The sequence below is a fragment of the Lemur catta genome, chromosome 2 (genome assembly GCF_020740605.2).
Source record: "Lemur catta isolate mLemCat1 chromosome 2, mLemCat1.pri, whole genome shotgun sequence".
NCBI classification, from domain to species: Eukaryota; Metazoa; Chordata; class Mammalia; order Primates; family Lemuridae; genus Lemur; species Lemur catta.
The window spans coordinates 15,352,335-15,379,444 of NC_059129.1; the positions used below are offsets into that span (position 1 = coordinate 15,352,335).

Consider the following 27,110-nt stretch of genomic DNA (forward strand, 5'->3'; position numbering starts at 1 on the left):
GTTCCCTGTTGGTTTTACCTGGAATCACCTTGCAGACAAACTGTTTGTACTTCAGGCATTGTCTTAGGGTCTGCTTCTGGGGTATCCAAGCTAAGACAAATGCCCGAGGTCCTAGCTAAATTCAGTAGCCGTTTATGTCTTTATCCTTCTTCTGGCACTAATACTGCTGGTGACTGTCACTTCTTAAACATCTTCCCTATCTTGGCTTCTATGGCACCTAACAGGATTCCTTTTCTACTTCTGATGTCTCCTTTTCTTTTTGATTCATTGGCTCTTTTCCTTCCTTTCTTTATTATTTATTTATTTATTTTTGAGACAGAGTCTCACTCTGTCGCCCTGGGTAGAGTGCAGTGGCATCATCATAGCTCACAGCAACCGCACACTTCTGGGCTCAAGCAATCCTCATGCCTCAGCCTCCCAAGTGCAGAGATACACCACCACACCTGGCTAATTTTTTCTATTTTTGGTAGAGACAGGGTCTTGCTCTTGCTCAGGCTGGTTTTGAACTCCTGACCTCAAGTGATCCTCTTGCCTTGGCCTCCTAGAATGCTAGGATTACAGGCATGAGCCACCTCGCCTTTCCTTGGTCTCTTCTCCTTTCTTTGGTCACCCAATTTTAGACACCTCCCGTGTCTCCATATTTTAGTTGTAAATGACAGAAAACCCAACTCAAACTGGTTTAAGTAAAAAAAAAAAAGTAACTTATTATGTAATTAGGAATCTTGGGATACAGTGGCTTCAGGGAAAGTGTGATCAAGGTGTTCAGCAATCTGACTCTGTCTACATCATGACCCTGCTTTCCTCTACATTGCTTGATTGTCAGGCATGTACTTCCCTAATGAGGCAACAGCAACTGGGAAGTCCAAGCTTGTCTTCTGTCTCAGCTCCATCAGTGGAATGGGCCTGCATCTTTCCTGACGTCCCAGCAAAAGTTTTGAGTATCATTCCCATTGGTCTGTCTCAGGTTATATATACATTTCTTTTTTTTTTTTTTTTTGAGACAGAGTGTCACTTTGTTGCCCGGGCTAGAATGAGTGCCGTGGTGTCAGCCTAGCTCACAGCAACCTCAAACTCCTGGGCTTAAGCAATCCTACTGCCTCAGCCTCCCGAGTAGCTGGAACTACAGGCATGCGCCACCATGCCCGGCTAATTTTTTCTATATATATTTTAGTTGGCCAGATAATTTCTTTCTATTTTTAGTAGAGACGGGGTCTCACTCTTGCTCAGGCTGGTCTTGAACTCCTGACCTCGAGCGATCCACCCGCCTCAGCCTCCCAGAGGGCTAGGATTACAGGCGTGAGCCACCGCGCCCGGCTTCAGGTTATATATACATTTCTAAAGCAATCACATTGGCTATGGGGATGTAGTACAGGTTGAGTATCCCTTATCCAAAATGCTTGGGACCAGAAGTATTTTGAATTTTGGATTTTTTTTGTCTTTTGGAGTATTTGCATTATACTTATCAGTTGAGCATCCTAAATCTGAAAATCTGAAATCTGAGTTGCTCCAGTGAGCATTTCCTTTGAGCATCAAGCCAATGCTCAAGAAGTTTTGAATCTTAGAGCATTTCAGACTTAGAATTTTTGGATTTGGGGTACTCTCATTGGCCAGGCTGGGTCCCATAACCACCCTCAGAGTTAGAATTAGCCCCACCTGAACCACAAGGACTGAGAGGGCAGAAGTGGTTTCCCAGAGGACAATCAAGGTGCCGTTACATGCGAGAATGGATACTGCACAGGCAACAACAGGTGTTCATGCACTGAGTCTCTGGGCTCAGTTCTCTGCCTTTCTCTGTCTCTATGAATCATCTCGGTATTTCCACTGTCGCCTGCCTGGGCAGAGCTCTGAAACTCCTATCTCCAGTCTTGACTTCATTCTGAGTTGCAGCCTCAATTTCCCCACTCTCTAGAGTTAGACATTGCCACGTGGTTGTGACCCGAAGCTCAGCATGCCTCTACCCTGGCCACCTCCCACCTGACTCCTCTTCCTAACGTCCCCATCCAACGTCCATCTCTCCCTCTTCCCTCCCCCAGCCCAATCCCCAGTCCCATTGTACTTTTTTTGGTTCCTTGAACGTGCCTTTGTGTATGTTTTTCCTTCTTTTGGAAACCCCTTTGGCACTCTCTTTGGTTGATGAACCCCTACCTGTATTTGGATCCCAGCTCCGAAGTCACTTCTTCTGGAACCTCTATCCTGATCACTCCTCTCTGCCAAGTCTGGGTTAGAGACTCTTCCCCCATGCTCCACTGGACACTCACCTCCTCCACCACTGCATGCCATACTCAGACTCTAATGGCCTGTCCCATCGCCTGCCTTTCTCACCAAGGCAGGGCCACATCTGTCTTCTTCTCCATTGTGTCTTCAGCAGGGCAGCTTTATGACTGTGAGTCTGGGCTGATGTCTGACAAACCAAGGTTTGAATCCAGGCTCCACCTCTCCTGAGCTGTGAGAATGTGGGCAAGTTCCTTCACCTCTTCGAGCTTCGGTTTTCTTATCTCTGACATGGGGATAATGGTAGTCCCTCCCTCACTGGGCCATTGTGAGGAGTACATGGTCATCACACACACGAAATGCTTGCTTGGCACAATGCCTGGCACATGGTAAGCAATAGTCAGTGCCAACCATTATTTTTATGCTTTCTATTATAATAATAGTATCTTTTCCTCATCCAGTATCTAACACGTAGTAAACTCTCAACAAATGATAGCTCTTATTATTAGCCTAGAACCTGAAACCTGGTAGGCACATTGGAAAGTCGAAACTTTCTTTGAAAATGTGAAATTAAAAAAAGAGCCTTTGATGCCTCCTTTGCTGCATATTAATTAGGAGCAGTGAAGTCGTTATTCCCCTCCAGGTGGGGCAGGCAGTTTCAGCTGGGCATCCCTCTTGTGGTTGGAAGTGGTCTTCTCTGATGTCCCTGGGTGCCCAGGTGGAGTGTCGCCAGCGCTTGGTTGCCTGTTTGATCTAATGAGGGTGGCCTCGCCCCTCCCGGGGAAGAGCCTCATTAAGGATAGTGAGGGGCTTGTTCCTGAGATGTTGGAAGGGCTGCCTGGGGCTGCCACATAGGCATCCCCCTTTTTCTCATTTTATCTCAATTAGTTGTCGTCAGTCTGTACATGATGTTCTTTCTTGCTAGCCGCAGGGGTGGGTCATCCTCAGTGTTCTCGCTCTTGGCTTGAACACTGCCCTCATCAACATCATCGTCACTATAAATGACAGCAGCAGCGTCTGCTCCAGTTTACTGGGTGTCTGCTGGTGACAGCAGTAGTGTCAGGCGTTTTGTATACTCCAGATCTGCTGTAATGATGTCATGACGTCTGTGCTGTCTGATATGGTAGCCACTAGCTGCGAGTGCCTACTTAAAATTTAAATTTTAATGAATTAAAATTAAATAGAAAGACAAAATTCAGTTTAGCAGTGACAGTAGTCACATTCCAAGTGCTCAGTAGCCCCGTGAGCTAGTAGCTACCACAGTGGACAGTGAAGGAATAGAATATTTCCATCGTCACTGAAAATTCTACCAGACGGTGCTGAACTAGAACAGGATTTGGTCAACTACGGCTCGTGGGTCTACAGACTGAATTTACAGACAAAATTTTATTGGAACACAGCTGCGCCTGTTTGTTTACAGTTTGTCTGTGGCAGCATTTGCACTACACGGACAGAATTGAGTAGCTGTGACAGAGACCGTGTGGCCTGCAAAACCTAAAATAGTTCCTCTCCTACCCTTGAAGAAAAGGTTTGCCAATCTCTGGTCTAGAGATTTTCTGGCACTTAGTAAGTGTTAAGTAAATGTTTGCTACTTTTTATTTATTTATTTATTTATTTATTTATTTATTTATTTACTTTGAGACAGAGTCTCACTTTGTTGCCCGGGCTAGAGTGAGTGCCGTGGCATCAGCCTAGCTCACAGCAACCTCAAACTCCTGGGCTTAAGCGATCCTCCTGCCTCAGCCTCCCGAGTAGCTGGGACTACAGGCATGTGCCACCATGCCCGGCTAATTTTTTCTATATATATTTTTAGTTGTCCAGATAATTTCTTTCTATTTTTAGTAGAGACGGGGTCTCGCTCAGGCTGGTCTCGAACTCCTGACCTCGAGCGATCCACCCGCCTCGGCCTCCCAGAGTGCTAGGATTACAGGCGTGAGCCACCGCGCCCGGCCAACTCTTTATTTATTAAAAATAGTATACATTTAGTTCTCCAAATAACCTTTCCAAGAAAGTTTTGTGATCTCCATCCTAGAGATGAGGAAGCCGGGCTGGAATTCTATACTGTCACTTCCAGGAGGGCGAAGACCTCATCATTCTTATTCATCGCTGACTCTTGTACCTAGGGCAGTTCCCGTGTGTCAGTCCATTTCGCATTGCTAAAAAGGAATACTTGAGACTGGGTGATTGATTTCTAAAGAAAAGAGGTTCATTTGGCTCCTGGTTCTGCACACTGTACAGGAAGCATCGCGCCAGCATCTGCTTCTGGTGATGGCTTTGGGGAGCTTCCAATCAGAGCAGAAGGTGACGGGGGAGTGGCCGTGTCACATGGGGTGAGAGAGGGAGGAGGAGGCACCAGGCTTCTTTAAACAACCAGCTCTCTCCAGAACTAATAAAAGGAGAACCCACGCATTGTGATGGGGGGCGCCAAGCCTTTCTTGAGGGGATCTGCCCCGTGACCCAGACACCTCCCGCTTGGCCCCACATCCAACGCTGGGGATGGAATTTCAACATGAGCTTTGGAGGGGACCTTTATCCAAACTGTATCAGCCTGGCACATAACAGGCATTCAGTCCATGTTTGTTGAGCAACGAATGGATATATTAGGAATCAATTACCTATGAATCAATAACCAATAATTCTTGATTATGAACCAATAACTTTATGAATACATATAAAAATTCGATCAGCCCCATTATACAGGTGAGGAAACAGCACTTTGGTGGGGAAGTGCCTCATCAGAAGGCAACATAGCTGTGGAAGTGTGGAGCTCGGATTCCAGCTGAAGCTGTCGGCGTATTTCCTAAGCCTCCCATTCTGCCACCCTGCCTTCTCTGGTAGCTGCCAAAATGCAGGGCTGGTGCCTCCCCGCTACCTCCTGCAGCCAGACTTTTGTTTATCTCCTGCTTCCTTCTTCTCCAGCTGCCAGCATCAGCTGTTTTGTGGTGCTCTTGGGCTTGAAGCTTCATTTCTGGAACTATGACACCACGAAGCTCTGCTGCAGAGTCACTTGAGTCCAAGTAGGTCAGCCAAGTTCGAATGATCTCTCTCTTGGCCACTTCAGCCTAAGAGATTGGAGTCGAGACCATCTGTGATTTTACACATTTGTTACAGCAGAACTAAGAGGGCCATGGGGGTATCTTCACCCATTTAAGCTGGAGGCTGAGCAAAACTCTGCTCTTGAAGCATCTTCTCAGATGGCTTCTCATGGAATATCTGCTCGAGGTGGTTTTACATCAAATTAAGTCAAAGACACATTAAATGAATCCAGTTGGTAATTGCTTCCAGACACAAAGTTGCAGAATAGCATCTCTTACACTAGAAGTGGCTTTGTTAGGGCACTGAGGACCAAGCCAAGGGGACTTCATTGCCTTGCTCTTTCTTTCTTCACGATCAGATATTTGTTTTCCGCGTGTTCTGGGGCTAGACTGCCTGGATTGGATTCCTACCGTCACCACTTGCTGGCATGTAATCTTGGATAAATTACTGTCCGTTCTGTGCCTCAGTTTCCTCTTCTGTACAATGGACTTATCAAATGGCTGTGGTGAGGATTAAAGGAGGCAATATATGGAAAATATTTAGAATAATGTAGCACAAAGTAGCATCTCTATAAGTGATTATTATTATTATACCCTCTAATCTAAAGTCCCCCTAATTTGTTCCCGAGGAGCAGGGATTGTGTCTTGCCTGCCTTTACATCTCTCACTGTGGGTTGGTGGTCTCAAACTCAACCAACTGCTGGAGCCTAGAAAGGAACCTAAATGAGCCAGCTGAACCAGGTAGAGATTTCTGTGAAATGGAGTGTTCAAGGCTGTCTGAAAGGGAGAACATCATTCATTCATTCACTGCATGTTTGTTGAGCACCTACAATGTGCCCAGCTCTGTTCTGCATATGGGGATACAGCAGCCAATAAACCAGACCAAATCCCCTTCCCTCTTGGAGTTTAGCTTTTAGTGGACTCAGCTCCAATTGCTCTGTCACCACGTGAGGATATGGGCAAGACTTCTGATTTGTTTGAAAGAAAGGCCAGAAGTCTGGATTTTTAAAAAGCATGGACTTTACCACCTCAAGATTTGGCAATGGTTTCCTGTCTGATTTAAGGCGTAGTGCAGAGCCAGCGTGCAGCTCCTGCTGTAAGGCGCTCCTCTAATTGCTCCGGAGGGAGGCCTGTATCTGCCCTGCAGACCAGCAGCTGGCCTGATTTCAAGGTCGTTGGCGTGGAGGACACCTCCTTCCCATCCTGCGTGGAGGTGCTTGTGGCTTTTTCTGCCCACAGAGCAGATGCTGCTGCTCCACTGTAGACTGCAGGCAGAGAGTTCGGATATTCCTTCTCTCACCCTTCCTTTTGGACAGCAGCCTTGGCTGGGCTCCCAGCCCCCACACAGCAGACAACAAGAGGACCGGAGCAGCTTCCTTACGGCCACCCATGGGGGCCGTAGGGTGGCGATGGTGACATGGAAAAAATGCAGTGGGCCAGGGAAGCCGCCTTTGAAGCCTAAGCATTAGTTACCTTTGTTGCCTGAATCTTTTATAAGTAGAGAAGTGACTAAGAGCCTGTGTGGGAAGGGTTGGAAAATGGGGTTGAAGAGAAAAGAAGATTAGGACACTATTAGGATCAATTCCTAATGGCAGGAGGTTTTTGGAGAGTGAGTGGTGAAGTTCCTGGGAAAATGAACGGTAGTCATGGAGGTACTTTTTGATGATGTGCACAGTCTCCAAAATGCTTGCTTACATTTACATGTGGCTACCTCGAAGTGGGGCGTGTGCTGTCTGATTTGCCCCAGTCTCCACCACTCCCTGTTGCACTTCACCCACGCCGTTGACTCATTTATGCTACTGGCCGGGCCTTCGTAGATCTGTGAGTTGGTGCCCCTGCTCTGAGGAAAGCTGTACGGCAGAGTGCTTGAGACGATGGACTCCAGGTTCATACCCACCTGCCCTATCTGCCGTTTACTAACTGTGTGACTTTGGACAAGTCCTTCCACCCCTGTGATTGTCAGGATCCTGCAGGAAATAGAAACCACTCAGGTGGCTGTAAGGAAGAAGGTTTCATGAAAGGATTATTTAGGGAAGTTTGGGCAAGGTTAAGATGACAAATAAGGAATGTTGAGGCACCAGGGACTTGCAACAGGCGGACACTATTGCCACCTCCAGAGAGGAAGAAACACGTGGAGGAATCGGTGTGTAACCTATTGAGAGCCAGAACTAAGGACGAACGGGCCACCGGCAGAAACTGTGGTCCTGGGGGAATGCGGCTGCTTTCCACATGGCAGCATCAAGGCAGGGAGGAATATTCCAGCCTCTCTCCTCCCCTCCAGCCGCCTATTGGTCCTACCCATTGGCTGGGCCCAGCTGGAAACTAGCAGAACTGGATGATTAACTCTATAGGGGCCAGCCTCCTGGGACTTCGATAAAGAATGAATCTGAAAGGGAAAACCAGGAACATCCAGCACACCGATCCTTAGTTTCCTTACCTTGACAGTGGAGGATATGAAGGTAGCCTACCTGGAAAGGTTGTTGGGGGGCTAAAGTCCTCATGCAGGGAAGTGCCAGGTGGATATAAGAGCTCAATAAATGCCGAGACTCAGTGGGTCTCAAACCATTTCTAGGAGCCAGGGGACCAGAGAAAAGGGTTCTGCACATTGTCTCTCCCCACAGTTTCAGTGTCAAGAGACATTCTCCTCCTTTCTTTGCAATGGGTACCGTGAGGGATGGCTGCTTCTTTCTCGGGGAGTTCAGAGTGGAAGTTAGAAGCAAAGACTTTGGAGCCACATGACCTGGATTCCAGTCCCGAACTGTCGTTTACTGTGAAGGTACTTCTCATGCCTCGTTTTCCTCTTCTGTAAAATGGGGTTGTTAGTAGTTCCTACCTTATAGGGTTGTGAGGATTAAAATGAGTTAATCTATGTGAAGAGCGTAGAACAGTGTCTGCCACGTAGTAGGCAGTCAATAGGTGTTAGCTATTCTTGCTGTTGCTATCATCATCTTCATCGTCATCATCATCATCATCATCATCACTACGAAGCAAAACTGACCCAATGTCAATAGCAAAATCCCCACTGGGTGAAGTCCATCCCACCAGTCCTCTCTGGAGCTTCATTGATCATACCGTTATCTTCTCGTCCTCCCACAGATATGATATTTCAGGGAGTGATTGATAGGCGTGCGTGTGTGTGTACGTGGGGAAGGGTGGGCTTGTGCCTGACTCCAGGGACAGAGTGCTTTGTTATGCAGAATAACTTGCCTGTCATCCCACTATGGGCCCCTTCCTTGAAAAGTTCCAGGCTATTTTTGAGCCCTCATGGCTCACATGTTCCTTTCTACATCATGTCAATGCCAGTACAGAAAAATTGGAACCTTTGGCAGAGTATAAAGCAAAAGAGATTTCAAAGTGCATGGAGGATGAGTGTTGCTCAAATGACAGGGTATTAAGACGTGACAAGAATGCTGAGTTTAGAGGCTGCAGGAAGCTGTGTGTTTGTATTTAGACCTTGCTGGATTTCTTGGGAAATCAGTGGAGGTTTCTAAGGTTAATGCCATCTCTAAGAAGGCACCAAAGGGTAGTTACCCCCCTCTGCCCTGTGTGTATAAATATATACACTTTGGAAGATCAGAAAAAGATGCAGGGAGTGGAGCGGGGTGTTGCTCCAGGGCACCGCCAGGGTTCTGCAGGTAGAAGCACCTGAGCACAGAGGGAAGTGCATCAGTGCTGGCCTCCTGGGAGCTTTGAGCTTTTGTGTGCTGATACGCAGACACTGGAGCCAGACTGAATCGTGTGCAAAAACGTGGATATAAGAGCGAAGGCGCCCAACTCCCACCTTTTGTACTTTCATTTGCCCTTCCTAGACTTCCCTGAAGGACAGAGTATGACTTTGGAGACAGGTAGACCTGAGTTCACATCCCTCCTCTTCTTCTACTCATTCTTTCATCTTGGCCCGATGGCTGAATCTTTCCCAGTCCTGGGTTCCTTATCTGAAATGAATCATTACCACAAACAGGGCTGGTGGGAGATCATGGTGTTATAAGGCCCCTCAAAAAATGTTTGATGAACTGCTTTCTTGCATTAAATTCTTTCAGTAGTCCTGGGGGGAGGATGAACAGGTAGCACCTTCATTTCACAAACAGGAGACTGAGGCACAGAGTGGCTTGTCCACGACCACACAGGAGGTGGGTCCCCGAGCCAGACTGAAGGCTGAGTCTTTGGCTTATCAGTATGGAGTAGTGGTCAGGGTTTGACCAACCTCTGGAGTCCCGTGGGCAGGTTTTCTAGACCTCTGGCTCAGTTTTTCTCATACATAAATGGGGGATAATAAATAATAGACTTAACTTTCTATGGTTGTCTTGAGGGTTACATAAGATAATCTTATAAATACTTAGCATGTGCTTGGGATGGTAAATACACAATAAGTATCAGCTGCTATTGCTATTATTAGTATTATTACAAGTAGTTGCAGCAGCAGTAGGAGTTACTGCTGTAGTAGTAGCAGTAATAGTAATAGTGTGATTGTCATCCAAGATTCATTGGGGTTTGGCTTATGAGTGTTGGGCTCTGGGAGTGTTTCAGATCTTCTGTTTTCTCCTTTTTCCCTCCTCTGAGGATGGATTGTGGCTGGTTATTCGATACCTCCTCTGTGACTATAATTCTCCCCCCTTCTCTGCCCTGCTGTGTGTCCCAGGAGGTGGACCCCCCTGGACTGCATCTCCTGGGCTCCCTTGCTGGTTTGATTTTTGTTTGAGTTAAGCCAATGGTAGCAAGAGACTAGAGGGTGGGAGGGGAGAGAGCTTGGGGTATGTGCAGTTCTCTGCCTCCATCCCTGGCCTCCCTCTGCAGTAAGAACCCTTGCTGGGCAATCCTCTCCCAGGGTTCCGGCTCCCACTGGGCTCTTGTTACCCCGTTTCATTCAACTGTCCCTTTAGCCCTAGTGTGGTAACAGTTTCCCACAGTTGCTAGCGTCTCTAATTGAGCATCTAGAATGAAAAACCTATTAAAACATAATGTGTTGGATTGTTTTCCTTAAAAAAATAAAATGGTACAGCTGCTTTGGAAAACAGTGGCAGTTTCTTATAAAGTTAAATATAGAGTTACCGTATGACACAGCAATTCCACTCCTAGGTTACTTCTCCAAGAGGAGTTAAATGATATGCCCACACACAAACTTACAAATGAATGTTCACAGCAGATTTATTCATAATAACCAGAAACTGGGGGGAGGGGAGGAGCACCCAGAATATTGATCAATAGGTGAATGGGTAAGCAAACTTTGGAATAAAAATGGAATACTAATCAGCAATAAAAAGGAACTAATTACTGATCCTGACAAGTACATGGGTGAGTCTCAAAAACATTATTCTGAGTGAGAGAAGGCAGACACGAAATAGCACATACCGTATGCGTCCGTCAATCTATAGGAACAGAAGGCGGATCAGTGGTTGCCAAGGGCTGGGGTGGAAGGAGGGGATGTTTTGTAAAGGGGAACAGGGGACATTTTGGGGTGATGCCAGTGTACTATATCTTGATTGTGGTGGTAATTATGTGGGTGTAATACGTTTGTCAAAACTCATTGAACTCTACATCTGAAATAGGGCATTTGCTTGTATTAAAGTATGCCTCATGACGTTGAGGTATATGAAAACTGATATTTGCTTTATTATATTAAAATGTTAGGGAAATACAGAATTATAAACATAAGAAAAAAGCCCCAAAGTCCTTATAACGAGAGACAACCACCACCATCAACATTTCTTGTATTTCCTTCCAGTTCTTATTTTTCCGTACTTAGGTTTTCCCCTCTTGACGGTCTTATTTAAATAAAAAAGAAAGGAAGTGGAAAGTCTCCATCATGAGGACTGTTTTGCTATGAGTTTACTGTGCCTCAGGGCGTCTAGCATGATGGTGAGAAGGTTTTGTCTTGTCTACCCAAAATATATTGGGAGGAAATGAAGATGTTTGGACCGGGGAAGGGGAGACACTGGGGAGAAGGGTCGGGGAGTATGGTCTGCAGTCGTTGGCTTCTAGTCTCAACCCATCAATCAGCCAATGAAACATTCTTGAGCTCCTATGTTATGCCAGCACTAGGGAGACAGTAGTGAACAAAACACACGGCTCTTCTGCTTTAGTGGAGTTAACTGCGTGGGAGGGGAAGGTGGTATTATTAGCAACAGCACTAACAAAAGCTAATATTTATGATGACCGACTATGTGCCAGTTATTGTGTTAAGGTTTATTTTTTCTGTTAATGTTTTTAACGTGTTGTCACATCTAATCACAACAACTCTATGAGTAGGTACCTTTTGTTCCCCCCATTTTATTATTGAAAATAATAACGTGGATTAGAGAGGTTAAGTCACATGGGAACATACAGTAAGCAGGTTAAACTGAGACTAGTGGCTCAGGGAAGATTTCACAAGGAAATGATATTTAATCTGAGATTTGAAGGATGATAGGAGTTAAACAAGAAGCAAGCTTTTTTTTTTTTTTTTTTTTTTCGCTCAGGGCAGTGGGCTGGTTTGAAGTGATAGTTAGGCTGAGACTGGACAGAAGCGGTGTTTGGAAGACAGTGATGGTGGCAGGGGCAGGCATGCAGGGTGACAGTGATGCAGGCACATCCTGAGAAACGAGGTGGGAGGGACGAGAACTTGGTTTGGGGCATGTTCAGTTCATCCCCACGGTGACGGTGACACTGAGGAAGCAGGTGGACAAATGGGTTTGGTGCCTGAGGCGGAGCTCTGGACTGACAGGTACACATTTGGGAGTCACCAGCATGAAGGGAGTTACTGAAGTCTCGTGGGTTGACAGAGCCCTGAGGAATTCTGATAGGGACCAGCTGGGAGAACAGGCAGAGGAGCCAGAGAGAGGAGGAAGGGGCCACAGAGGGCAGGATCGGGAAGTCGCTTGGAGGCCGATTCTGTGCAGTGGAAAGAATCTCTAGTATTAGAGTTGTCCTCAGGAGGCAGAGAAACCCTTGTCCTGGAAGTGTGCAATGAGAAGCTTGGCGACCGTCACTTGGGAATGTCATAGAAAGGATACTTGTATCAGTATGGGGTGAGATCAGGTGTCTTTGAATTGGTTTGGGTTCTTTTGTAAGCACAGAAATGGACTCTAGTTATCCAAAGGGGGAAAAAAACCAGCTGGAAGGATATGGGGTAGCACACACATGCAGTGCCAAGCTTAAGAAAGGGCAGGGCCCAGAGTAACTCTGGGGGTCTAGGTGGCAGGAACTAAGGGACAGCCTTCACATAGTGACAGTATTGGGATGAATCAGTTCCAGCTGTTTTCTGTCCCTGTGTTTCTCTGTCCAAGAATCAAATTCCAGGGAGAAGGAGTGTGATTCGCTGATGTTGTGGTGTTGGGGTCATGCGCAAGGGGAAAGCTGGGCACCTTGATTGACAGCCCCACCAGGACTGCATACGATGGAGGAAGGATGATTTCCCAAAGGAAAAGCGATGTTCCAGCCACCAGAAGAGGGACGTAGATTCTGGGCAGGCAAACCCAACAGATGCTCTTTGTAATCTCCACGGCCCTCTCTGTGATTCGGTGATTTTCCCACTATTCATTTAGCAGCCCGTCCCTCCTTGCAGAATTGTTGCTAGTGTTTCACCTGCCATGGGATTAAGCTTTCTCCATTTGCTTTCTTAGAGTGAGTTGGGGGCCTGGGATTGACATGAATTTATCTCTGGCCTTCAAGCTACCCAGCTCAGGACACACAATTTGATGGGTGGGATTCATTGTCATGTCAAGAGAGGGTGTGGCCTGTGGCTGGCTGGCTATGTGGCCTCTGCTTCACCAGTAACGGAAGGAGGCAGGTAGCGGCAGGAGTCTTAAATCACTGTTGCATCAGCAAGTTGCATGCCCCATCCTGTAGGTACCTACTGAGAAGGTGCCCGAGGTACAGGTGTCCAGGGATACAGGAGACCTGTCAAATCTCCCATCTCCTGGCACTTTCTCTCACCTGAACAAACTCCTACGTGCATTTGTCTCCATCAAGGGCTGAGATATCTAGAGACATTTAGGGAAGGATGAAACACTGTGTCCCAATTTTCCTCAATTTACCAACATGGACTGATGAAATTAAGTGCTGTTAATACAAAGCTCCTAAGTTTTAATAAAGAGGATTATTTATAGGAATTCATGAAGCACAGGAGAAAATAGGGGCTTTCATTGCCTCTATTTTCTTTCAACTTCCCACCCAAATATCTTTTTTAGTCATGAGAGTCAAAAACCCAATTAAGTTAGTCTAGGAAAAGAGGCATTTATTGGCTTATATAGAAAAGCCAGGGTGTTCTTCAGGTCTGGTTGGATCAAGGTGCTCCTAAGTGGTCTTTGGACCCCTCTTGGCTCTGCTTTTCTCTGTGTTGGCTTCATTCTCAGTAAAGCTTTTCCTTTGTAATAATAAAGATGGCAGATGCAGACTTACTCACTACCAGTTCAGTGACTCTGCTGGAAAATAAATCCTCTTTCCTGATAATCTAAGTGAAAGTTCTGAAGCTGATTCTCTTTGGGTGGCTTGAGTCACACGCCCATCCCTTGGTCCTATGTCCACCCTTGGAGCCAGAGGGTGAGGGCAGCTGTCGCTGGCTCACGCAAACTGTGAGTCAGAGAGGAGTGATTGATTCCCCAAAGGAGAAGCACAAAGGATGGATGCTGCCAGGCAGAAACAAGATGTGCATCACACTTGGTTTGGGGGTCAGGCCTCCTGTTGGTCTGAGCTAGAAATGGCTGATGAGTGAAGAGGTGTTGATATGTACTCTTAGACCATGGCGTTGTGTCCTGCTGCCCCCATTTTTGGGGGGCCTGATAAAAAGGGGGAGGCTATAGGGTCAGCAACAGTCTCCGTGTGTTATGCAAACAAGCAGGATGTCCCTAGCAGCTGTCCTGTGCAGGGATCTGGCTGCCCCAGGCTGTTACAACAGAAGGTGGTGGCAGGGGGTGGCTTTTTTCTCATGGGTTTATTGACTTCTGAGGCCTGTTCTTTACCTCTTGTTGGCTCAATTGCTTCATCTTGCTTAGTTAAATAAATTTGGAACACTATAAATGAAAACATTCCCTTCCTGCAGTTGCTGACCACTGCAAGGGTATTGCTTTTGCTTTTGTTTTCCCTCCTTCTTGCTTGGCTGTGGATAAGCAAATGAAGTTTGCTCTCTCTTCCTCTGCTCTTACGGGAAGAAAATCATCATAGGAACTTTAAGAATTCTCTGTAAGACTGGGTAAATAAAAGGTAGCCCACCCATAAGATGGAATAAGATGCAGTTGTGGAAACAAAATAGGGTCATTCTCTACATATTGGGGTGGAACAGCCCCCCAGATGTATTAGTCTGGGGAAAAGTAGGTGGTGGAGGCGTGTGCAGTTTAGCAATGTTCAACTCTGCAAACACATTTGCATCACCCAGGAGCTTGCTTTCCAAATGTTTCAGTGCCTATCCTCTTTTCCTCCCCCCAGACCCATTAAATCAGAATCTCACGGTGGGGCCTGAGCACTTTCTGTTTTAAAAGCTCCCCAGGTGACTCCAGTCTGCATGCGGCAGGGCTGAGAACCAGTGGTGTAGAATTGTATCCTATGGGTAAAACAGAGATTAAAAAGAAGAGAAAAATAGGGAATATCTCAGTTCATATATACATGTAGACTCACAGAATACCTCTAGAAGAATATTCAAGAAACCAGAAAGAACAGTTCTCTCTGGTAACAGAGTAGAGCAGTGATTCTCAACTGTGTACTCATTTGCAATGTTTGAAATCTTAAAGCGTAAGCATGGTACACTCTTTTAAAAGAAGTTCTCACTGTATACTCAAAGTTAGCCAAGTGTGGCTTTGAGATGACCCTCTGAACTCACACAGCTTGTGTGCGTTGGGGCCGGCTGCCCACAGATTCACACAAACCATCCTACCGCCTGTGGCCTCCGCTGTCTTCCTTTTGACTCGGCTATGACGAGCGATTTCTGAGTGTGGGAGTGACCAAAAGAGCCTGTTCATTGATTCATCCATTGTTCATTCATTCATTCATATTTTTATTATGAATTGGATATGAGCCAGGCACACACTAGGCACACGAATCTGATCTCAGCTTCATAACCATTTGTGAAGTAGGTGGTCTTGGCCTCGTTCTGTGGTTGGGGATATTTTAGCTGAGAGATATATGTAACCAAGGTGGAGGTATTTGAGGCAGCATGGCCAGCTAAGACATAGCTTGTAAACTGGCAGCACTCAGATGTGTTTGGGTGGCCTGTGCAGGTCTTTAAAAAGAATCCTACCTGGCAACTCTGGAGCAATGAACCCAGGGCCACTGTTGGCTGTAGCCAAGTGTCCCTTGGAAGGGAAGTGCTCTTGAGTTCAGCTCAGTGCCACCGTGTCCCTACCCTACTTGCTTCACTTTGTCACAAGGCCTGGTCTCTGCAGGTGTTTGAGTTTGTAACCCCTGCATTAAGGTAGGTAGGATGAACCAACTGTCATCTGTCCTACAGGGATGCTGAGCTGAATGACGCTGTGGAATATGCCATTTCTATTCCGATCGTGCCTTCAGTCTGCTGGTCAGAAAACCAAGCTCCTCTGCCTTGAGATTCATTTGAAGACGGCATGTGATGAGCTGTCAGCATGGGCATGTTTGTGGAACAAATTTGCACAACAGGGAATGTGTAAAATACATAATAGAAATGGACAGTCACCCCTCCTGGCAGGAGTGTGGGGCAGTGATGAGAGTGAAAGGAGGTGAGAGTAACGTTAGGTGGTGGTTATATTGTGGACAGATGCCAGGTTAAGTTCCAAACTTTAATCTTTAGGCTACTGCTGTCTAATAATATTTTCTATGATGATGGAAATGTCTTATATCTGTGCGGTCCAACATGTTAGTCTCTAGCCACATGTGGTCCTCAAGCACTTGCAAGGTAGCTAACGTGAATGCAAGGAAATGAATTTCAAATTTTATTTAATTAATTTAGATTGACATCGCCCCATGTGGCTAGCAGCTACCGCAGTAGACAGTGCAGATTTAGGCAACAGGCAGCCGGTGAACGCGTTGGAGCAGGGAAAGGACATTAAAGTTGGGTCTTCAGAGGTTGAATTTTCTGGGAGTGGTAGGCTGCACAGGTGGGAGGAAGTAAGTAGGAACAATATCGACAATACTTAGCATCTATTAGGCACTTACTGTGTCCCCACACTATGTTAATATAAACTCATTTAATCCTCATAACAACTCTATGAAGAAAGTACTATTATTGTCCTTATTTCACAGACTAGGAAATGAGACACAGCAAGGTTAATGGCCTTGTTCAAGGTCACATAGTTAATAAATTATGGCACCTGGTGTAGAATCCAGGCTGCAGAGCTTGTGCTATGAATCCCTCCATCCTGGAAGGAAGTAAATGAACCTTCATCGAGAGCTTGCTTTGCACCATCCCCTGCTGCTGTGCATTGGTGCATGCCCTCTCATTTAGATTTTGTAGCAATCACGTGGCCTTGGTGGTCTTATCTCCTTTATGGTCATGGGAACGTGGACTCATAGAGATGAGAGATCAAGGAGGAATGACCAATCTCTGGGGACACCAGTTAAGGCTTTGTTGTAAAATTCCATACCCATGGGAAATCACAGACTGTGGGAGCCAGGGGGGAACGTACAGGAAGATGTGGCATCAAAGATGTTGAGAAGGAAGAATCAGTGGGATTTAGCAACTGACTGAATGGCGGGGGTGAGGAAAGTGGGGGAGAATTTCTTCAGGAACAGTGAGATGAATGACAAACACAAATGCATCTGCACCCCTGAAGTTCAGCGTGTGGGCTCTAGAGGAAGGCAAACCTGGTTTCAAATACAAGCGTTGCCACCGTCCAGCTGAACGACCTTGGGCTGATCACTTCGCTCTGAGCATCAGTTGTCCCTGTCGATAGAGTGAGGATCAGAGCACCTTCCCCGCAGGATTGTGAGGGGGCTCAGGTTAGAGCATGGTCACAAAAGCCCTTTGCAAACTCAAGTCACGTGGCCGTGTGAGTCACTCTCCTTAGTGCTAGCGAGGCCAGGTGTTGGGTGGAGATGGTGACTGGACCTTTCTGTCTTCCATCGTGGAGACGGTTTAGGGAAGCATGTGGGGCGCTAGGCAGAGTGTAATGCAGTTAAACATGTGGGTCATCTTTGACCTGGGGGGAAGAGTGCTCCTCCCCAGCCACTGCAGAGCAACATCTGCATACTGGTGGCTCCAACTCATGTGCCTTCCACCAAGCACTTTGCATGTGTCGTCTTATTTGAGCTTCACAAAAACCTTGTAAAACAAAGCTCAGAGAGGCATAGTAATTAGGTTAATGTCCTTCAGCTTCTAGGTGGTCAAAGGAGGGTTCAAACCAAGCCCACAGATTCCATAGACTTAGCCTGTAACTCCTGCAGATGATGGGACTTGAAGACTGTCTAATTTGGGGCCTCTTGAAGGAAACGAGAGCCTAGGAAAGTGCTGAAGGCTCTTCTCTCTCTTCTACCACAGATATCTGCAGCTAGTGCTAGAATTTCTATCCCAGATTGATACGGATTTTAAGGACAACGATTGCTTCCCAAGAATGTCAGTTTTCCACTTATAGACCCCAGTGAGAATTGGGTAAAAGAAGAGAATCAACTCCAAAGAGAAAAACACTTTTTTTTGATGACTTAATTTAGCCCTCTTTGGCATGCGAAGAATACATTTTATTGGTTAGAGCTGGGAGTTTGGGGGTGAGGTGCTCTGTGGAGCGGAGTTGAGATCTCAGTGCTTTCCTAGGGCAGAAACTTCAGAGAGGTCCCCTGGAAGTATCCCCTGAGCTTGTGACTGGAGTCTCCTCCTGGGATTAACCACGTTGTTTCTGATCCTTGGCCGGTATGTTGTTTTCTATTGCTGCTGTCACGAACTTAGTGGCCTAAAATGGCCCAAATTTATCTTACAGGTCTAGAGATCAAAACTCTGAAAATGGGTCTTCTGGGGCTAAAATCAAGATGTCCGCAGGGCTGCATGCCTCCTGACAGCCCTAGAGGACAATCTGTTTCTTGCCTTTTCTAGCTTCTAGAGGCCACCCACATGCCTTGGCTTGTGTTCCTTTGCAGAAATGGCGTGACTCCAACCTCTGCTTCCATCCTCACATCTATCTCATCCTCTAACTGCCTCTCCCACCTCCCTCTCATGAGGACGCTTGTGATTATGCTGGGCCTGTCCAGATAAATGAGCGTAATTCCCCATCTGAAGATCCTTAACTTAATCCCGTCTGCCTTGTAAGGCAACATGTTCATGGGTTCTAGGGATTAGGACGTGGACATCTTTGGTGGTGGTGGCGGTGGGGAGCGTTATTCTGCCGACATAGGTGGCAGGTGACCTTCATGTCCTTGCATGTAACAAGGGAGGGGTGAGGTGGATAGAGCCTGGGATCTCTTTCTCGTTCTCTGCTGGAGCTGAGTAGCAATTTCCCCGTTTGAACAGGCCATGCGTGCATTCCCCTCCCTGGCCTTGTGACATTTTCATTACTCACCTGGCCCCTAGGCATTTGAGTTTGAGACCCTGTTGTGTAGTCCTAATAAAGCACAGCTAGACACTGGGCTCGGAGGACTGTAGGCTTTCAACCTTGGCCGAGCAAGGGCTTATTGAATAAACGATGAAGCATCCAGGAATTCTTGGCACTTACCGGGTACCTGTTTGAAAGTAGGACCTACTACATTTTCCAGCAGCTCAGTAAATGTTGCCTCATCTTTAAGAAAAGCTGGTTTTTACCCTGAATTTGCCAAATAGAAATGAGGGGGTGTTTATTTGTATCACAAAATGATTTAGTTTGTTTCTTTAAATAGTCAGCCCTACTATTTTCTTTAAAGTGTTTTAGTTAATAGGAAATCTGATTTGCACAACTTTTCAGAAACACACTGTGTAAAGGAATTACCTGCACCAGAAGGTCATTAGCTTTCCAAAGTCTGTGCCCAGCGTCTCTCTGGAGCGTGCTGGGGCATAGTCAAGTCACTTGGCATATTGATTCCTCTTCAGTGGGTATAGATTATGTATTTCTGTGCCTAATTGGAAGGCTACCTAAAGTGACCTGGTCCATGGTTGATTGACAAGTGTCCCTGGTGGTGGAATGTGAAGGGCCAGCCAGGAGCTACATCTACCATAAAGCTGGTTATGTTTTCTTCTTTTTCTAAGACTGATGATATTCATTTTTTTGTTCATTCGTTCACCAGACATTTATTTACTGAATACCAATTATGTACCAGGAATTGTAGTAGACACTAAGAAACAAGAGGCTGGCCCCACATCTCACCCCCAAAGGGGATAAGGATGAATAAGATCATAACTGACATTTTGAGTGTTTTAAAGAAAGGTTCTAGAATAAAGCAGCTACTTGAAAATGGGGGAGAAAAGCTTTGCTAAATAGTTCTGGGTCAAAGAAAGAGTTGAAGCCATAGTAATAGACCACTTCAAAACTTCAAACAACGATGCCATTAAATATAAAACATAAGATGCAGCCAAAACTGTACTTAAAAGAAAGGTTTTTAGCCTTAAAATCTTTAAATTTTTAATGAAGAGGAATGGGACTTAAATTAATTGAACAGTCAATTCAAGAAGCTTTGAAAGAATAGTAGATAGTAGTAGATAGTATTAGCAGACATTTGCTGAATACTCTTGATATGGTAGGCACAGTTCTGACCATGGCTTAGCTCATTTAATGCTGACAACAACACCGTGATATGGGTACTGTTATCACTGTCATTTTTCAGAGAGGAAACTGAAGCACAGGGCAGTAAGGTAATGTACCTAAGTTTTAAAGTTTCCAAATGACAGAGACAGGATACAATGCTGGCCATCAGACTCCAGAGTTCATATTCCCAATTCATAAGTCATACAAATAATAATACACATACAGATATGGAGGACCAAAAAATGTTAAAGTGGCAATTGATAAAGTAGAACAAAACCCACTAGAATTGATAAACATATCCACGATCTGCTTCTTTAACTGGTAGAAGAATAAAATAGACAACAAAGAAGACAAATTTCTGTAAGAAATAACGAGAGACTACCTAGCAACACATTACGAGGACAGAATGAGAAAAGGTGTGGTATCATCCCAGATAAGATGGTAAAATTCAAGCACATTGAGAAGAACACTTCTTATATTTTTAAGGAAAATATAAATTCTAAAAGTTAGTTTGAGAAGAGGTAGAAAACTTTCCTGTGTGGTTGGAATGTAGACAGTAGGGGAGAGGTAAGCTGGGGAGCGCTCAGGAATGGGACGGTGCTGTCGTCTCTTTTATTTCATGTGGTTCTGAAAGTTCCAGATGTAGAAATATGATAAGGGGAAAAGAGAAGCCTATATGTCAGCAAGGAGAAAATAGAAATATTATTATTTGGGATAGTGTAGTTCTCTATCTGGAAAGCTCGAAGAAAGCAACTAAAAACCCACACATACTATTATGAGTTCAAAATGCTTACAAAATAAATATGCTGAAAATCTATTGCTTTCCTATTTTTGAACAATGACCAGTTGGAAAACAAAATGGAAAAAAATGTCAAATTTACAACAGCATTTAAAAATAATCCCTCAGACAATACTAAATGCAAAATCTGTAGGATTTATATGAAGAAAATAAGACTTCAACAAGGGGGACAGTCAGTGCCTGGTGGGACCCACTGCTGTGAAAGTGGTGATTATCTTGAATTTAATTTCTGAATTTAAAGACAATTTCAGTCAAAATTCCAGTCATTTTTTGGAGGGTGGGGGTTGACTGAATATAATTTCAATAAAGATTCCATTGGTATTTTTAAAATCTTGTAAACTGATTCTAAAGTTTGCTTGGAAGAATAAACATGTAGTGATAGCCAAGAAAATGTTGAAAATAAGAATAATGAGGGAGGACTTGCCCTGCCAAGATATAACATATTATAAAGTGACTATAATTAAAACCCATATTGCTGTGCTACAAGACAGATCAATGGAACAGAATAGAAGGCCTGAAGACAGACCCCAGTGTCTGTAATTATTGAACATATAATAAGGCTGGCATTTGAAATCAGTGGGGAAGGGATGAATTATTCAATAAGGGATGCTGGGACAATTGGTTACCTATTTGGAAAACAGGAATTAGAGTCTCATTTCTCATCAGATTCCAAGAAATTACAGATGGATTAAAGAGTTTAAAGCAGAAATGATGCCATATACAAGTACAAATAAACCCATAGAATAATATTTACACGATCTTGGGGCATGAAGAAGGCCTTTTGAGGTATAGTTGGATTAATTTTTTTGGTCCAATTTCTCCTTTTAGTGGTTTGAAACTTATACATGGTATTTGTATTCTTATTTTTAATCTTAATTGTTAACACACATATTTAAACTTACAATGTCCTGTATGCTGTTTCTCAATATCTATAATTTCAAGGGATGTAAGACTTAGCACATTTCAATTTTACAGCCCTCCTCCTTACCCTGTCTATCAATCAATCAATTAATCAATGAAAGTAGACAGATTAGTATAATAAATCCTCATGTGTCCATCACCCAGGTTCAATAATGACCCATTATGATCAATTTTTCCATCTATAACCCTCCCCTTTTTCTCCCTTCCTTGGCTCATTGAATTGTTTTGAATTGAATTATTTTATCCACAAAGATTTTAAGATGTATCCTCCAAGATGAAGATTCTATAACAAAAAATAACCACAATACCGTTATCACATCAAAAAATTTTAATTCCCTAAGCAGTACTTTCCTAGTAGCCCCCAAAAGTGAGTATATCCATTTCCCTGATTATCTCACAATTTTTTAAACTATTGATTTATTCAAATTGGGACCCTAATAAGGTCTACATGTTGCCTTTAGTGGATATGATTCTTAAATCCCTTTGCAAATATAAGTTTATACTCTTATTTTCTCTCCCCTTTTTTTCTCTCTTGCAGTGTATTTGTTGAAGAAACCATATTGGTTGCTTTGTAGTTTTCTGCATTTTGGGTATTTTGGGAGCTGTGGTGTGTTTTTTTTGTTGTCTCCCTGTGATGTCATTTAATATGTTCCTTATTACTTGTATTTTCTGTAAATCGGTAGTTGTATCAAGAGGCTTGAACAGATTGGATTATTTGGCAAGAGTACTTCATAGGTGGGGTGTGAGCTTTCATCGAGGCAGGTGGTGGTATCTTTTTGTGATATTAGTTGCTACTGATGATTGTAACCTAAACCCATTATATCTCTAGGGGTAGCCTTGCAGTTTCCTGTTCTGTTTTCATTTACTGCACGTCCACTTTAGAAAGGTTCTGAGCTGTACCCGAAAGCATGACACCCATCCTCCAAAAACCCACAACCCACGGTATAGAGGTTATAAATGAAGATTCGAACAACAAAACTTTAAAAGAAGACTTGAACCAAAAAATCAGTTTTATTTTTTGTTTATTCCTTGACTGTCCCCCCACCCCAACTGATATAATTCCCCAGTAGTGGAGCCATATCATAGATGTATTTAACTCACACAAATTCAAATATATGTATCTATGTATTTGGTTGCAAACTACTAAGGTAATAATGTAAACATGGCAACCCATTTCTTCCATTCTTCCACCTGATTGACATTGCTTCTGGTGAGGCGGAGGCATGAGTCTTCCACCCCTGCTCACTGTTTCTCCATGCCCTTCATAGTATGCACATCTCTCAAAGTGTGATTCCAGAGTTTAAAGATAATGTATTTCTTACGCACTATGGACTTAAACACAAGCCAACTACTTCATCTGGCGCGTGATCTAAGAAACAGCATTCTGTTCCAAAATCAATAGAAGACCAGGCACTTTGAGGAATCTTCAAGAGAGTGTAATTTTGAGCATATGGGATCTTTTGAACCCTAGCTAACTTTAGAAGTTTAGCTCCTGTGTGAGATGCAACATCCGTGTACCCAAGAGTTTGATTTCAACACAGGACAAGATGCAAAAGCTGAAGTTATTGTTTACTTTGGTATAAAGCTTTTCCTTGTTGGTGAAGCCCAGGTTTAATGATCTCTTCCTCCCTTTCTCTCTCTTCCTCTTCTCCACTTTCCTTCTTCCCTTCCTCCCACCCTTATTTTCTCTTTTGCAGTTTGCTGCTTTGTTGTGCACAAGCGGTGCCATGAATTTGTCACATTCTCCTGCCCTGGAGCTGACAAGGGCCCAGCCTCTGATGTAAGTAATGGGCATTGGCCACTTTTCTCTGCTGACAGTCAATGCATTTACCTTCTGGGTAAATGTGAGTGAGCACGCTTAGACAAACAGGTGGGATGTTAATGCATGTGGTGGACCCTGTAGGCTTTGAGACGGTTTTCCTTTTAGTGGAAAAAACAAAACAAAACATTTTGAGAGGGGATGTGGCTGGATAGGAAACCAGCTAGTTCCCCTACTATGATTTTGCTAAAAGTCTTCACCTTGACAGTTGGGGCGTGGGGAGTGATAGTCAGGAGCTTACCTGTTAGTGCAACTGCAAAAAGGTAGTTTTGGTGGTACTTTACCATGCACCGTACAGCTCTTTGTTAGGCAGTTCTTAGTATCAGGGTGCAAGAATTAGGGGGAAATGAGTTTGTCCCACTACTATACATCCCAAAGTATGATACTGCTGGTGAGACAAGAGATATTTGTGGGTAAAATAGGCAAATGATTTTTGTATTAATCATTATGAATTTATTTGAAGATGGGTTGGAAAAACGTATCTAATAGCAGTTTTGCATTTATGGTAGAAATACAGAATTTCCTACTCAAGTAAAAGATATTTAGGTTAAACAAAAGACAAATTTATTTAAGGCAAATATTAAGTAATTGACAGTATGGGTGTTCTAAGAGTATGGCAAAAATTTTGGTACAAGTTTGTCTCAAGTTTGGGGTACATTGTTGACTGTCTACCCGACAGCTGTTCACAGCCCTCACCCTCTTCTCTTCTGGCAGAGGTCACATCTCATGCTAGAAGCTGAACATGCCTGATACATGCTTTTCCAGGCTTTCTTGTAGCTCATGAATGAGCATGTGACCCAATCCTGCTAGTGGGGCCTGCGGGGAAGACTGAAGAAGGCTTCTAGGGAAGATTCTCCTTTCTGATAAGAAAGAGACATCCGTTCCTTTGTCCTCTTGGGAATTTTTGTTTGTGCATGTAATACTTGGAGTTGTGGCAGCCCTTTTGGGTCAATGAGGGAGACACTGCCGACATCCTGAGCATGGCAGAGTGGAAGAGCTGAAGGAACCTGGATCATTGATGACACTAGTGAGCTGGAGCCAACTCTGAGTCCTCTTATCCCCAGACTGGATGGGTGAGATAAGAAGCTCTTCTTGGTAAAGTCTCATTGTTTGGGGCATTCTTTTTCATGCAGCTGAAGCTGTCCTAGGTGATGGGACTTTCCACCATGCATAGTCTTTCACAGCTCAGGAATGAACTGCGTTTGGCTTCCCCATATGCAGGCATCGCCCTCGTTCTCTTCCTTTGTTCCTGCTTTGGTTCACCTTCCTGGAATTTTCTCCATTGATTTTGTCTCCATTACTGGTCCTGTTACCCACTTAGACTTGACGGGTGACTTCTGCTTGCCTGAAGCGAGTAGTGACTACCTCCTGTCATTGAGTTTCTTTGCCTCCTGCTGGCCTCGTACAAGTGGTCATCTGCCATTTTGCCACAAATTGAGGGGGGGGGGCTATCTGTTGCCATAGCAACACAGACACTCTAGATTGAAAAATGTGGTACTCAAGTTAAGAACTCCAATAAATGTGGAACAAACAAATATTTGCAGGTCTGTTTGCAAAAACAAAGTTTGAGATGGTTTGTCATGTTCTCTCAGATCCCACACCCTGGCCCTTATAATGCAATTTCTTCTCTCATCCCCAGGAAAACAGGCAGGGAAGTTTGGGGGGACTGCCTGACTCCAGTATGCTTCTCTGAGTGTTCATGCAGACGGAGACTAGATGCGCAAGTTGCAGCCAGGAGGATGGTGTTTCCCATATTCTCTCTCTGTCTGTCGAATTTTCTGTTGCCTAAGACAGAAACGCAGCTCAAACTGGCTTCTGTGAAAAGGGAAATTTTTGATCCCTGAGATTGAAAAGCCCTAAGGGCAGCCCTGGCTTCAGGCACAGTGAATCAAAGTGCTTAAGTAAGGTCCTCAGGAACCTTTTTCTCCATTTCTTGGCTTAGCCTTCCTCTGTGTTGTTTCTTTTTCAGGAAGGCTTTTCTCCTATGGGAGCGTGGTGGCTGCGGCAGCTTTAGTCCTCTGTTTTATGTCAGTGCTGCAACCCCAGTGACAAGTGCTACAGTCTCATTGGACCATGGGTCACATGTAGCCAGAAGGATGAGTTATGCTGATTGGCTGGGCCTGGTTATATGCTGCTATAGTTTGAAGATTTTGTCCCCCCACCAAATTCATATGTTGAAATCCCAACCCCCAAGGTGGTGGTATTAGGAGGTAGGATCTTTGGGAGACGATCAGGTCATGGGGGTAGAGCCCTCATGAATGGAAATTAGTGCTCTTATAAAAAAGACCCAGAGACAGCCCTCACCTCTTCCACCATGTGAGGTTATAGCAAGAAGACCACTGTCTGTGAGGAATTGGGCTCTCGCCAGACACTGAATCTTGCCAGTGCCTTGAACTTGGACTTCACAGCTTCCAGAACTGTAAGAAATAAATTTGTCATTTAAAAGCAACCCAGATTTTGGTATTTTGCTATAGCAGCCCGAATGGACTAAAACAGAAAGTTTTGGTACCAAAAGTGGATCTAGAAGAAAAGAATTTTAAGGATGAGTTTTCTGAGGGGGTTCTGGGGATTGTGGAACTCGCTCTCTAATTGACTAGATTTAAAATGCTAATGACCCTATTTCTAGTAGTAAAGAGAGCACTGATAGTCCATGGCATGAACTATTTATAGGGATATACAAAAATTTGCATTGGATACTCCTAATCAACCACTTATAAAAAGCAGGAGCTACATGACTCTGTATATGATGCTGAAACATTTTTGGAAAACTAAGGAATATAATGACATTGGCTGCTTGCTCCTAATGTCTCCGGACAAAGTGGTGGAGGAAAAGGATGAGCTCAGGGATTTGAATTCCCACCTCAAGCACTGCATAAATTATCTAAGAGCTTCTAGGTGTGCCCTGAAGGAAAGCCTTTTAGCCTGTAGCTGCAGGGCTCAGATTTCTGAAAATCAAATGCACAGTCTCATCCTGTGATTGGCTGAATTACAATGCACATTGAACTTCCAGCCTCACAGAGTGTCTCCTGTTAAAGCAATGACACTGATGGGGAAAGAATGGGATCCTGTAAGTTGGGAAGACTGATGAAGACTCTGAAGCTGGGAACATTGATCCCCTAAATTCTGATGGGTCTTCCTTGCTGGTTGGAAGTGGCCTCCGCATCCTCCAGCAGAAGTGGGACCCCCAAACATGGTGGTGTAGCTTGTTCCACTTGGGTTGCATTTCCCAGGGAAACAGTAACGGCCTCCCCTGACGCAGGTGCCAGGCAAGACAATGCTGACTCCGGACCCATCTCCACCCCACCCTTTTTGCTTCTAGACCTATCGCTAGACTCAAGTCCCAGAAAGCCCCTAAAGATGCAGTACAAAGTGTGACCCATGAGAAGGTATACTGCACTCCAAAAGAGCTACCTGAGTTTTCTAATTTATACAGGTAGACGTCTAGGAAACATGGGTAGGAATGGATATGAAGGGTGTGGAATAATGGTGGAAGGAACATAAAGTTGAGTCAGGCTGAATTTATTGCTATAAGTTCACTAAGCAGAGATTCTGAATTTAATGTTTCAGCTTAGGGAGTTAGAAAAGGCTCTAACAGTTTGGTTGGTTGGCTGAAACATCAATCAAAAGATGGCCCACCATGAGTGAATTAGAAATGCCTCATCTCCCCTGGTTTAATGCAGAGGAAGAGATTCAAGGCTTAGGGAGATTAGAATGTGGATTAGAGTGCATTTGTCATTTAAGAC

The 27,110-nt window shown here is 44.6% G+C and overlaps 1 protein-coding gene across 2 annotated transcripts in view; it reads left to right on the plus strand.

Annotated features, from left to right (window-relative positions):
- The window catches only part of PRKCB (protein kinase C beta), a 294,889-nt gene that overhangs the window by 96,197 nt on the left and 171,582 nt on the right, over positions 1-27,110 (plus strand). For both annotated transcript variants that reach the window (XM_045542806.1, XM_045542805.1), the window contains exon 3: positions 23,246-23,328. In XM_045542806.1, the coding sequence (XP_045398762.1) occupies positions 23,246-23,328 (83 nt within the window). The remainder of the gene's footprint in view (positions 1-23,245; positions 23,329-27,110) is intronic.